Source organism: Nelumbo nucifera, chromosome 1, assembly GCF_055504915.1.
Source record: "Nelumbo nucifera cultivar China Antique chromosome 1, China Antique-T2T, whole genome shotgun sequence".
Taxonomy (NCBI): Eukaryota; Viridiplantae; Streptophyta; class Magnoliopsida; order Proteales; family Nelumbonaceae; genus Nelumbo; species Nelumbo nucifera.
In genome coordinates, this window is record NC_142649.1 from 101,484,239 (window position 1) to 101,497,820 (window position 13,582).

Below are 13,582 nucleotides of genomic sequence, written 5' to 3' on the forward strand. Positions count from 1 at the left end.
CACTGGATTGCGTCCGAAGGTAGAAGAAGAGGAAAAATAAAAAAGTGGATTCTGAACATGGGCATTTTAATAATTTCCACCCTCTATAGCAGCAGTTTAACAGAGTTAAACTTAAGGCCCCGTTCGCATTTCGGTAAGTTACTTACCCAGGTAAATGCACTTACCTAGGTAATTGTTTTCCAAGAAAGATTTACCCGGGTAAGTGTATTTAGCCATGTTCTTTTATTTCTCATGTAAAAAAGGCAATGATCATTTTTATCCATAAAAGTCCATTATTATAAGGGATATTTTTGTCCCTTTCAAATGTTGGTAACTTTCTCCAAAGTGGGAAAGTTATTTACCCACCTACGAGATAGGTATCACTTACCCGGGTAAATGATACCCAGAAAAATAAACTTTCCCTAATCCTCACATAAACTTTCTCATTGACCAACTTTCCCATCTCTCAAAATCCAAAAAAAGAACACCCCCAAAGTGTATATTTCTGAAAATTCAATATACTAAAATGTGACGCTACCCCAAAAATACAGGCTAATAATAGTAGCCCATTGACCAAGTGTCAATGATAATACCATTGCTCTACAAAGTTAATGGTCTTGATTATCGTACCCAATTAATGGGATTTCCTAGATGTGGGTCAGATTTGCTTTTCTGATGGTTTCAAAATGAAAATCTGTTTTTGAATTCAGATAGGGTTGACCATAATTGGTCAAGATTAAAAAATTGGAAATTGGCCTTTTTTTGAATACCACAAAATGCAGTGTTCTGTACGAAGAAACAATTTTCACTGGCATTTGCACGATGTGGGGAGTGTTTCAAGCATGTGATCAAAATGAGAATACACCCCCAGTTTATGCATATGCATATGCTACCCTTGTTTACTATTGTTTTCATTTTTCTTCTTCATTGCCTTGCTAAAGGCTCAAGCCTATGTAATGATATTGGAGTAAGCAAGCTCAATATCATATTAATCGATCGGGCCGGGTATATTAGATTGGAGTCTCACTTATTTTCTTTTGCATGGTTGTTCATACACAATTAGGGTGTGTTTGACAACATGGTTGGTTTTGTTTTGTGAAAATAAAAATAACCATGTTGTCCAATATCCTATTAATTTTCAAATATGGTTTGGAAAGTGGAACAACAAGTACTTTTGAAGACGCATTTTGTGGTGTCTTGGTTTAATAAAGAGAATAAAAAAAGAATCTGCAGAGCTTTTTTTTTTTTTTTTTTTTGCATTTCTAGAAAAACAAACAAGTAAGTTCACACATGCTTGGACATTAAATAGAAATTTGGTTAGGTTTAAGTTGGCAAATTTAAGTGTCATTGGTAAGTCTTTCCATGTGGTTTTTTGAGCTACAAGCTCCAAAGATAGAAAATCGGTCTTTTTCCATTTGATAATCAATAGCTGAAAAGATGAGAAGAGGTGTGTGCGAAAAGACTCAAAAAGACCAAAAACACCAAATTTCATGAAGCTTTCTGGTCTTTTTGCAAGATAGATAACCTCTAAACGTGTTTTTAAAAGTCCAGTAGACCAAACAACCTTTGTCTTTAAAGACAAAACCCTAAAAGCTTAATATGTCTTTTGATCATGTAGGCTACTGGAGATCTTTCTAAAAAGAATTGCCAAATGATACCTTATATTTGACATAGATATGGATCCAAATTAAGGTCTATATTTAGATTTGGCATTGGTTTAGCCCTTAACTTAGAATTGGGATCTACTCCTCACACAACGCACCTCACACCGACCTCACAAGCACATCAACCCTTGTATTATTGGGAACATCTCCCATGAATAATAACACATAAGCGCGGGAGATGTTCTGATACATGGTGGGATGTGCTTGTGAGGTTGGTGTGAGATGTGCTTTGTGAAGAGTAGATCCAGTCTCCTTAACTTGACTCTATCCATCCCCCAATTTATTAGAGAGAACCAAAAAGTTAAAGAGAAGAGTAAAGAGATTTCATAGGGGAGAGGAGTTATAGTAGAAAGAGAGTAAAATGATGTTATTAGAGAAAATAATAATAAATTTTATCATAGAATTTTTTATTTTTGTTTTATTTGAGAGAGAGATTTTTCATTTTGAATAATTTAATTTAAAATAAATAATTAAATGTGTGAGAAATAAGAGGATAAAGAGATCGGTCTGATTGTTAGAATAAGAGGAGCATTGGCCTCCCATGCATCGAGCCCGGGCTTCCTTGATTGATTGCATAACATAATATCTCTACTAAGGTGCCAACCAGCTGATTGGTAAGGTCTCTTGCTGTACAAATACAAATATATACAAAGCAATACAAAATACAAGGTTTTGCACTTTACATATTTGTATTTGTACTCCTTCCAAATTGAACCTTAGATTGTATTTGATTGCAGTGCAATTTTATTTGCACTAGTACAAATGCATGGGAGTGCAAATGTAAAAAATGTAAATTCTTGTTTAATTTTATTTTGGATGTTAATTTATTCTACTTCATGTCTTAATTTACTTTATTTATATTTATAACCAAACAAAATATAATAAAATTTGAAACAAAAATGGGTCAGAAGTTAAATCCAAATCATTTGCACTGCCATGATTTTGCATCATTGCAACCAAACACAGCCTTAAAACGCTCAAGTGTCACAATCAGAGTGAAAAGAGATGGATCGTAGTCCTCGTATCAAGTCGTCGCCAAAGTTATATTTTTGTTTTCCCACTCGGTCAAGACGTCAAGTTATCTTCATGGAATCCATGATCCAGTCTGCAAGCTTTGGCGTGTTGCAGAAAAACTATCCTCCGTATTCGACTTAACTTTGATGTGGAATTATCGTCGTCAGGTGTCAGCATTCGGCACGAATGACAGAAATAGGGAATAAGAGAGAAAGAGAGATTGTCATATTAAATACAGTGTTTTCAAAATCGGATCGGACCGGACAGTGGGACTGGAAAAACTGGAAATCGGTTACCTAACCAGTTTCGTTTTCCTCCAAAATTGATTTTTCCTCTAAAACCGTTGATTTTAGTCAACAAATCACTGAACCAGCCAGTTAACCGTTCGAACCATTCAAACTGTTTGAACCGTTCGAACCATTCGAACTGGTAGCCGGACGGTTCGTTTTTAAAAACCATGGTTAAACACGTAGAAGTAAAACTAGTCTATCAATAACCCATAGATGATTCCCTAATATAATATACAAGTAAAGCCATGATTGATTGATAGAAAATCAAAAAGATGAGAAAAAGCTATTAACAAATTTTGTGAAACAGATAATTTTACTGTCATAGTTGAAGTTGGACAATTGGAGGAGAATCATTGAAAAAAAGTACAGGTTATAGGTTAAAGAAATAGAAGCATTATAGGGTTGAATTGATATTGCCCCAAGATTTTAGCGGCTAACAAATAACATATTAGTTCTCATTTTAACAGAAAGGCAATGAAAAGACCGAAGAATATAGTAGCCAGAAAAATGAAGACTGAATAGCTCATTGACCATGAGCGAGGGGCTTAGAAGTTAGAACTCGGCGGTCAGTATTATTGAGAGTTGATTAAACTACGAGGTGTTTAACTTGGGCGATAGTACAAAAACTTGGGATTTCAGGAATCATTCTATGCTCATCTACAAACTCTGGACAGGAAAATAGAGTACGGGATAACATGGGCACGATGATATTAAGGAGCTGCTTGGAAAGAACATCGAGTGATTGTGTAAGTGGTTTCATGGCGACTGGACTCTTTTGAAAAATAAGTGCTTAGCTTTGGTGAAATCACTTATTTCAAATAACGGTTACTATAGGTATTTTCAAAATGACATGGTCGCCGAAGACAGACCCAGAGTGAAAATAAACACTTCGCTTAAAAATAAGTCCAAATTTTGGGTATTTATTCTCAGGAATAAGCACTTATTTGGGCTTATTTCCCAAATCTAAATAAGTGCTTATTTTCCAAACTTTTAGGTTAGTTGGAAAATTTAATTAAGAGATGCTTATTCCTACTTCCGAATAACACACCTTCGCTGATTTCTCCACAATGGTTCGCAATTGCAACAATCCATCAGCAGAAAAAAGGAGAAACCTTTTTGCTAGCAACATAATTAGTAAATCTCATCAGTAATAATTGTTCTTCTCAATGCAAAGGTGATGTCTCTTCTTTTGTAATCTCAATTGTTCTGTAAAGGTCTCCCTGCAAGTGAGCGTGTGTGTGAGGTTTGGGGGGGAGAGGGGTACCTTCCACTCTCCTCCCTAGGACCATTTCTCAAGCCCTCTGTGCGGAGAATTTAACGAGGGAGCATGGCATCTCATTGCGAGAGCAGCTTTGAGTCACATGCAACTATTTTCACCCTACCAACATTCTCCTGGCATTCCTCACTCTTGAATGTTGCATCCTGTAGGATGAAGGTCCACACGTTGTCACAGAATCTGTAGGTATGCAAATGTCCCTGTAGAACACAGAAAACACATGTGAATAGGCAGTTCAGTTGCCGGTGTATAGTATCCATCCAACAGGGACCAATGCTTGAAAGGATGGTGCAACTCTGAAGAATACAATCATAAACTCATCTAAAGAAGTATAATTTAGAGTAAATATAGCAATTTTTTAGGGAAAAAAATCCTGTAATGATTGCAAATTCCATGCAAAGATGCTGCCTTGAGACAAATTCAATTAGTAGGGAATAAGTCATGTTGATTTATTACTATTACTACACTATTGTTATTATTGTTGTTGTTGCTGCTGCTGCTGCCAAGGTTTAAATACAGGCATATCAGGTTTTTCAATACAACAAAACATCCTTTTTTTTTAGTTTTTTTTTCTTTTTCAAAATTGGCCAGGGGATCGGTCTTAGGTCTGCCTACCTCCTGAAAATGCCCAAATTCCCAAACCACTTGTATTTCCTGCTTTGAAGCCCCACCAATACCCCCTTGTATTTCCTGTTGAATGGGCTTTGACCCGAAACACAAGCCCAAAGCCCAGCCCGTAAACAGGTCTAGTTACTACCACCACCACTGCTGCTGTCAATGCCAATAAGAAGCCCCGTGGGGGGGGGGGGGATGAAAGTCTCAAAAAGCCCATAAATCAATGGCAAAGGTCAATGCCACAATGCCAATACAACTGGAATAGGTAAAGTTAATTAGTATATCCAGTTAAACATCACCAATAGCAAGGTTAGTCTCTTCATTAATTCAAAATCTCCAGGTAATCCAGGTCTGGTTAGGATTGGAGAGTGTACATTGTGACATGGAAGGATCCTTCATCATTTCAGTGGCTTGATGGAGATGCAGATGCAATCAAAACTTAGAACATGGCCTTACCAACCAGCTCAAGAATCATTAGGACCATGAGGCCTCTTTCCCTCTTATGTCTTGCTGACTCGGTAAACAAGTGCATCCCAAACATTTCTTTCATTCTCTAGCAATATCCCATGCAATTAACCCCCAAAGGAAATAAGCCTCCTAACTTATTTGACAATGTGAACCTTTCTAGATGGACTGGCAGGAAGGTGGATAAACACTAAAAATGGATGAATTTATCAAACCAGAACAGGAGCTACCACTCTCTCTCTCTCTCTCTCTCTTGATTGCTTACAATCAAAGAAATTGCAAATATGGTCCCAGATAAGTGTCAATTGTGAATGAGAACAATTAAGCTAAAGGTTTGTCATAAAATACCATTCAAGCTATAGTTATACTGTAAATATTTTAATTCGATTAATATAACCTAAATGGAAGCATCACATTAAATTTATGAACTACCAAATTTTAAGCTGATACAAACCATAAAAACATGATAGTACCACAAACCATGTAACCATTCTGCTTAATACATGGCCTTACAGTTGCATGATTTATTGTACTACCTATTCTAAATGAAGATATGTTTATTGTACTACCTATTGAAAAAGATAAGGTGTTGTATTAAAAGCAAGCAGTATACTTCTCTGTCCACCAAAACACCCTGAGGTGCATTCTGGAAGCATTTATGCTTCTGAGGTGTGCACCTCATGAACACCATGGAGGTGAGGGTCTAGGCAGGCCCTCCTTTCAACTAGTGTCATGCATCCTCATTCTTTTTAATACAATACATCTTTCATCAAAAAGAATCAAGAAAAACAAGAACTCCTCCTGTTAGAACATGGGATCTCAAGGAACCTCTATATGGGAACAGCCGACCTGTACATCAGGTGTATAAGAGAAGTACTCAGCATTTGGGTACACCAAGTGGTTAGGATGATGCCATTATACTGTAACAGAATCTATAACTGAATTGTAACGATCTCTCTCTCTCTCTCTCTCTCTGGAGGATGGTTCCCTCAAAAAAACCGTGTTAGGTAGATCCGAACATTTTAGTATCAGAGCCTAGATGCCAAATACTCAAACTACATCCATGGAGGTGAGGGTTGATCAGGCAGAGGTTGAGCTTCACTGCATCTCTGACGACGTGTGGGAAATCAAAGAGATGCTGACAGTCATCCTATGGCGATTGGAACAGGGCACTCCAAAAGTGGGCAGGAAGGTCAATCAAGAAGGGGGCACTCGAGGGAGTAGTCAACAGGGAAGTTTAGGCACTAACAAGAACACCAAGCTGATCTTCACAGTTTTTTTGGAGGCAATCTGATTTCTTGGATCTATAGGGCTGAGAGATTCTTTGAGTACAACGAAATGCAAGGCCAAGATCGAATTGCTCTTGCAGTGGATCACCTAGAAGGGGAAGCAATCCTTTGGAATCAAATGGTACCAGCAAGGACACCCTTGGCTATCTTGGATGGGCTTCACCAATGCTCTGTGTGTATGATTTGGAGCTTCAGGTTATGAAGATTATGATGAGAGCTTGGCAAAATGAATAAAATGGGAAGTGTGAGGGATTACCAGATGAAGTTCAAATGGCTGGCGATCAGGGTTCAAAGGTGGCTGGAGCAAGCTCTGGTAGGGGCATCTGTGGGTGGTCTCAAGGAGTTACAGCTGGAGGTCAAGGCGATGCAACCAGGAACTATCCTAGATGTGGCAACTCTTGCTCGAATTCAAGAGGAGAAGATGACTTGGGCAAGAAGAATTAACCGGCCATGGATTCCAATAGCGACACTGCCAAACCTCTCAAGGCAAAATGGGCCAGGAACAGGGTCAGGGCCCAATAAAAAGGGAAGCATATTGGGGGGGAAGCCAGCTACCATGGGCTCAGGTCCTCTCGTACCCTTCAAGAAGTTGTCATGGGTCGAGATGCAAACCTGCAAAGACAAAGGTCTCTACTAGTCGGCTCTACTGTGAGGAAAGATTCAGACCTGGCCACCGATGTAAGACACGGTAGGCCTTTGTCCTTCAAATTGATGAGGAAGAGTATGAAGGTAATGGTGGGTTGCCAAGAACGGTAGAGCAAGAAAGGCAGAAATGGATCGAAATCCAACCTATTTAACCTGAAACTTCCCTCTAGGCACTTGCTGAACTTTCATCACTTCAGATCATGAAGGTATTGGGGTGAGTGAAGGGCCACCATGTGACAGTCCTCATTGACAGTAGAAGCACCCTAAACTTTGTGACAACCATCTTAGTTGTTATCAGGCCTGTATTTAGTTAAATAAATAAAGGAAAAAGGTTCTGGTATGAGTCTAGATTGAGAAGAAGAAGAAGACGAAGAAGAAGAAAAAGAAGAGAATAGGGCAAAACAGTCTCTGTCGAGGGAGAGAGCTGCTGCCCCTGTATGTTTAATTCATAATGAAAAGTAGAACTACAATATTACCCCTGTATATAGAGACTAAAGAACAGAGAAAAAAAAAACATACTTAAAAGAAGGGAAAAGCCTAAAATAACCCTAAAACAAAAACTGTATTTTAACACTCCCCCTCAAGTTAGAGCATATATATCATACAGCTCCAACTTGTTACAAATGTATTTCATCCGAGCACCACTCAAGCCTTTGGTAAACAAATCAGCTAGTTGATCTTCAGACTTCACATATGGGGTAATGATTTCTCCACTAACCACCTTTTCTCTAACAAAGTGACAATCCACCTCTATGTGTTTGGTACTCTCATGATACACTGGATTGGAGGAGATATGAATGGATTCTTAGTTGTCACAAAATAGCTTCATGGGGGTTGTGACTGATATTCCCATCTCTTGTAACAGTTGTTTCAACCACACCAACTCACATGTAGTGTGGGCCATGGCTTTGTACTCGGCCTCAGCACTACTCCAAGCCACCACATTCTACTTCTTGTTTTTCCAAGTAATCAATTCCCTGCCAAAAACGTGTAGTAACCAATTGTTGATTTCCTATCAGTAACTGACCCTACCCAATCAGCATCTGTGTATCCTTCCAAGGAAAAATCTCTCCCTCTCTTATACAACAATCCTTTACCTAGAGCACCCTTCAAATAGCATAGAACTCTAACGATACCTTCCCAATGGATTGTGCTTGGGTTCTACATGAATTGGCTCAATAATCCAACACTGAAGGAAATGTCTAGTCTTGTGATGGTTAAATAAATCAATTTTCCAACTACTCTTCCACGTTCCTATCACCTTGCTGTAGTTGAAAATATTCCTGATACAATTGATAGATTCTAGTTACATTTTCTTTTCCCAAATACAACTGCTTAGCATGTTCCCAAATTTCTTTCATAGTATCAAAGAACATCAAGTTCACACAAAATGAGGTTCCATATTGCTCCAAAGACATGCCATAATTTGGTCATTCTCCTAAATCCAATCATTATACTCTACAACTCCTCGGTCTACTTTATTTTCTTTAATATATTTTAACTTTCCTTTGGCCGTCAAATTTATCTCAACCAACTCTACCCATGGTACATAATTGGTACCGTTAAGTTTAACCAACGTCATCTGTACATCCATGAAATCAGGTTGCATCACACTTGTTTTGGATTCACTCCCAAAAGCTGCCATCAGTTATTTCTGCAATACTCTCCCAAGACAAACACCTTCCTGACTCATACTCAACTGACTTAACTATTGGTTCTGAAACTTCAACAGCATAGCCGCAACCCCTAAACCTGGAACATCAACATAAGAACTTCTTCTATGAGTCAACCAATCTCATGGATCACAGAAAACAACCCACCAAACAAATCAAACACAAACAACGATCAACTGAACTTCACATTCACAGTCCCTCTTCAAACTGCTGAGTAAAGGGAGTCTAAAACACCATCAAAAAATCAACCAACAGTGCAACTTGAGGCATGGAAGCTTCCTAACCTTCTGGGTGACCGGTTCTTTTAGGTTCTTCCCCTTCCTTTCTTCTCATATTAGTAGAAAACCTCAGCCGAACCAGTTCCAGGTGTCCTTCACTGGTGCAGTCAGGAAACTCGATCAATCAGGCTCTGATATCATGTTATCAGACCTGTATTTAGTTAAATATTAATGGATAAGCCCGTGCGATGCACGAGTGAAAATGAATGAAAAAAATTAATAGTTAAAACTATAACTAAATTCATTAATGCAAATCAAGTATGATAAAGAAAATACAATTTGGGATGAAAATATCGACTTGACCCCAAGTTGGGAAGAACTTGGATTTAGGTCATTAGAAAGTGGTTCGATTGATTGACAATTTATGATTATTTCTTTGTTATTACTTTCTCATTTGTTTGTATGTGTGTTATCTACTATCTTTTGTGCCCTTTTTTGTATTGTCTCTAATTTGCACTTCTCACTACTTCATCATAAAATATAAAGTGGGTTGTGTAGTGCTGACATGACATGATTTTGCGGGTTGTCTATGCTTTAACAGGTCATGCCATGCTGACATGTGATCGTCAGTGGGTCGTGCCCTACCTGGCTTGAAACTCTTCAAAGGTTAGGCCTGCAACACAAGCCCAAGCGAGCTCAGCCATAGGCCGAGGTGTGAGAGGCATGATTTTTTATTAAAAAATTGAAAAAAAATAATGAAAAGTTAAATAAATTAACAAAATAGACAAGAAATTAAAAAATCTTAAAATTTTATTCTATATGAATTTTGATGTATACAATTGTTTATATATGAAATTAAAGAAATTACAATATAACTTGAATAAAATAGTACAATAAAATTGTGTATATATATAGGCCTATTCCGTGATGGGCTGCGGGCCTATACCAGCATGGTCCACTTTTTTGTTCTATATTGTGCTGACACACAAGCCTCAAAACCCAAGCCCAACACAACTTGGGGGGTATGGGCTAGCCCAACTGCTACAGTGATCAGGCTGTGTTGGGTATAACCCACTTTATAGTTTCACATTTATGAGAGATCAAACATTGGAATAGCAAAAAATGATGAAGGTAAAAATGAAAGGATGCAACTTTGGTTGATAGTTAGTATGTTAACGGTTAGTATTCATTTTTATTGGAAAAAAAACTTTTTTTCATAGTGTACATCCCATTTAATGATAGGTTAAATAAATATTGGAATAACAAAAAACATAGAGGGTAAAAAGGGAACATGACACATTTATGAGAGATCAAACATTGGAATAGCAAAAAATGATGAAGGTAAAAATGAAAGGATGCAACTTTGGTTGATAGTTAGTATGTTAACGGTTAGTATTCATTTTTATTGGAAAAAAAACTTTTTTTCATAGTGTACATCCCATTTAATGATAGGTTAAATAAATATTGGAATAACAAAAAACATAGAGGGTAAAAAGGGAACATGATTCAATCCGATCCAAAGTCTGATCCTATTTAATCGGATTGGATAATTGGATTTGATTAACAACTGAATCAGATTCAGATCACCCCTATCCGATTCAAAAGGATCCAATATGTTATTTATATTATATTTTTATAAATTTTTTATATTATTTATTTTGTATACAAAACATGTATATATGATGAAAATAGTTGAAAATACTTTCATTTTTTTGTTTTTCTTTATTTAAACTGTTATATTTTCTTTTTTAATAATTTATTATTTAAAAAATAAATATGATTGGATCAGATTCAAATATCCAACATCCTTATCGAATTTGAATCTAAATCAATATTTGTGAGATCCGATCAGATTGGATTGGACCTATAATTTATCAGATAGGATTTGGATATACCCTTATTTGAATCTGATCTGATCCATTTGCATCCCTATAAAAAGGGAAGTGTAATCAGGCTTTTTGACGAAACATGGTTACCATCCTCATTTTTATTATAGAAGATAGATTATAGAAATATATAATGATTATAGAGAAATTAGGATACAATGGCTAAGGAGGGACAATAATGGAAATATAACCAAAGCAACATCCCTGATACACCATAGCAGTTTTACATTGAAGCAAATCTAAATGGTGTTCCTGATTTGTATTCTCACATATTCACAACACAATCATTGTTACATCCCAGAAAGCAAATCTGTTTAACATTTTATCTATCTATTTATTTATTTATTTCTCTGATTTGTACTAACAATGTGATTTGGTTCAAAGTTCAATGTGAAAAACTCCACAAGCAGAGTTGATTAGGGGCTTGGTCAACCTGGCAAGTGGCAACATCACTTGCTTAAACCAATTGCTAAAATCTTAATTCCCTGCTTATAAAGCCAGAGTTCAAAAAAGGATGGAAACAGTCCTTTGGGGGTATTTGGGTCATTAAATAATCCAACCTTGTTATACAAGGGCAATTGGGTATTTTAAAATTTTGAGAGCAAGACATCATCATTTTTGGTTCTAGAATCAACCTAATGAAGGGGTGTAGATGCCATGGTGACCTGAACCTCAGGGGAGTTTTTTGCCATATGCAAAACACAGGGGAGGTATAAGCAATTTACCCATCAAGATAAACACTTGTGGCATGAGATCATGTACAGGTGAGGAACCAATGGACAAACTTCTGAAAGGAGTCTTCCGTGAGAAAGAAATATTTCAGGAGTCTTCCTGGACAGCTTACAGAAAGATGCATGCAAAGCAACTTAGGGTTAGGAATCTTCCATGTGGCAAATTACTTTGGAGCTCATAAGGAGTCTCCTAGTCCCTCTCGACCCTTTATTTATGGAAAATATTTCTGGAAAAAAAAAGAAATTTTCCACCTGTGCAAAATAAACCTTCTTTTGCAGATGAATTTCATATTACCAGTTAAAACTTTGAATGGCTATTATTAATTGTGAAAGCCACCAATACAAGGTACGGCATACAATTAACATGTACTATGGGATTGAAAATGTAGCCAATTAAAGTGGTTTAGTTATATGATGGATCATGGATGGTTTTGATCAGCCACAGGGTCCCTTTATATGGCAGAAATAGGAAGGCTCATGTAGGGGCGTGGACTTACAGAAATCTAATAAAGGGCACTAAGGCATGGCTGCTAACTTTAACCGTTCATTCAGATTGGTTCCTAGATCGGCCGACAGCTAGCTGACTCTCTCTCTCTAGCAAGGAAAGGGGTAAGCAGAAATGAGTTTCTTCAAGGGGCACCTGGCCAGGCAGTGAATATGTAAACTAGCTTGGACTCTTTTCTTGGTATGTCAGCAGTCAACCTTGTCTGCATGTTTATTGTTCCCTCTCTCTCCTATAGTGAGCTTGGCCATCTACTCCATCTCATACATTAATAAATCACTTTTTTATGTTGGTTAAAGCATTGTTTACCTTTAAAGAAACCTTGCTCTTCACTTGAGTTTCCAGGGCTTCTGTCATCGACTGGGATTCACAAAAGAAAAACAAGCAAAACGAAACCAATTGTCAATGTCTGAGGACTTAGAAGAACTACGAAAACAAGAAAAGTACAGTTCCACAGCAATCAAAACTCCACCTGATCCTACCTTGTCAAATTGAACGAGAACTTGTATCGCCAGCTCCGGACTGAGAGTCCCATTCGAGACCATCTCGTCCAATGTCTCCGTCAAACACATGCCGATAGTCGACCTCCGGTACAGTTCAAAAGTTGCCATTGCTCCCTCTTATATGTCAGGTTCTTGCAAACAGAACCATCAAATACAAATTAGGAGCTCCAAGTTCTACAAAGAATATTTTTTTTTCTTTTTTAACCCATGGATTGCTAGTAACAGATAATCAAATTAAATAGAAGGTACCCTAATTAATAAGAAAAAATACAGATTTGGAAATTACTCGATTATTTCGACGAAGTAGAAGGAAATGATTTATTTAAGATATTAAAATATCAAAATCGACCAGTGCAGGCAAAACGAAGAACAGGAACTCACTTACGTTCAACGATAGAAAAATTCAGGGACTTTCGGGCGAATACAACGGGGAAGTCGTCGGCTTTGATGTCTGACGTAGACGAAGATGAAGAAACAGACAGTAAGCTTCTCCTTTTCCGGTGTTCGAATGTTACATTAGGTTTTTATACCTCTCCCCCCTTACAAGATCCTGCGAGGCTGCAACATGTGTCAATCCGCGAAAAGACAAATATAACCCATCTTATTTATTTTTAAAAGAAAATTCTCGATTAATACGCAATTTTTGGCCTAGTGCCACTTTACTCTCTAAGATCAATCGTTAAATCATATTTGAAAAGACATAAATATCCTCTGGTCTAATTTTCTTTATCAACTATCCACATATTATAAAAATGAACAATGTTAAATCCTTATTTCTTTTATTTAAAAAAGTTGAAATTAGTCTTAATGGGCATTGTGACTCAAACTTTCT

General features: G+C 37.2%; 1 protein-coding gene across 4 annotated transcripts; it reads right to left on the minus strand.

The window, feature by feature from the left end:
* Positions 1-3,847: 3,847 nt before the first annotated feature.
* Positions 3,848-13,295, minus strand: LOC104611961 (transcription initiation factor IIA subunit 2). Of its 4 annotated transcripts, none has more exons than XM_010279266.2 (4): positions 13,136-13,295; positions 12,730-12,881; positions 12,557-12,607; positions 3,848-4,423 (listed from the first exon to the last, which is right to left on the minus strand). In XM_010279266.2, the coding sequence occupies exons 2-4, from the start codon at positions 12,856-12,858 to the stop codon at positions 4,283-4,285; spliced, it is 321 nt and encodes a 106-aa protein (XP_010277568.1). In that variant the 5' UTR covers positions 12,859-12,881; positions 13,136-13,295; the 3' UTR covers positions 3,848-4,282. The 4 variants fall into 4 exon arrangements, with proteins under 4 accessions (XP_010277568.1, XP_010277570.1, XP_010277569.1 ...); XM_010279268.2 differs by having other exon boundaries at positions 12,730-12,924; positions 13,136-13,290; XM_010279267.2 differs by having other exon boundaries at positions 13,132-13,290.
* Between the last annotated feature and the right edge of the window lie 287 nt (positions 13,296-13,582).

Excerpts from the sequence above, each read along its gene's own strand:
- LOC104611961 (XM_010279266.2), bottom strand. The coding sequence starts at position 12,858 with ATGGCAACTTTTGAACTGTACCGGAGGTCGACTATCGGCATGTGTTTG. Across the intron at positions 12,608-12,729 it reads TTCTCGTTCAATTTGACAAG|TCGATGACAGAAGCCCTGGA; the intron begins GTAGGATCAGGT and ends TGTGAATCCCAG. Across the intron at positions 4,424-12,556 it reads AGAGCAAGGTTTCTTTAAAG|GGACATTTGCATACCTACAG; the intron begins GTAAACAATGCT and ends TGTGTTCTACAG.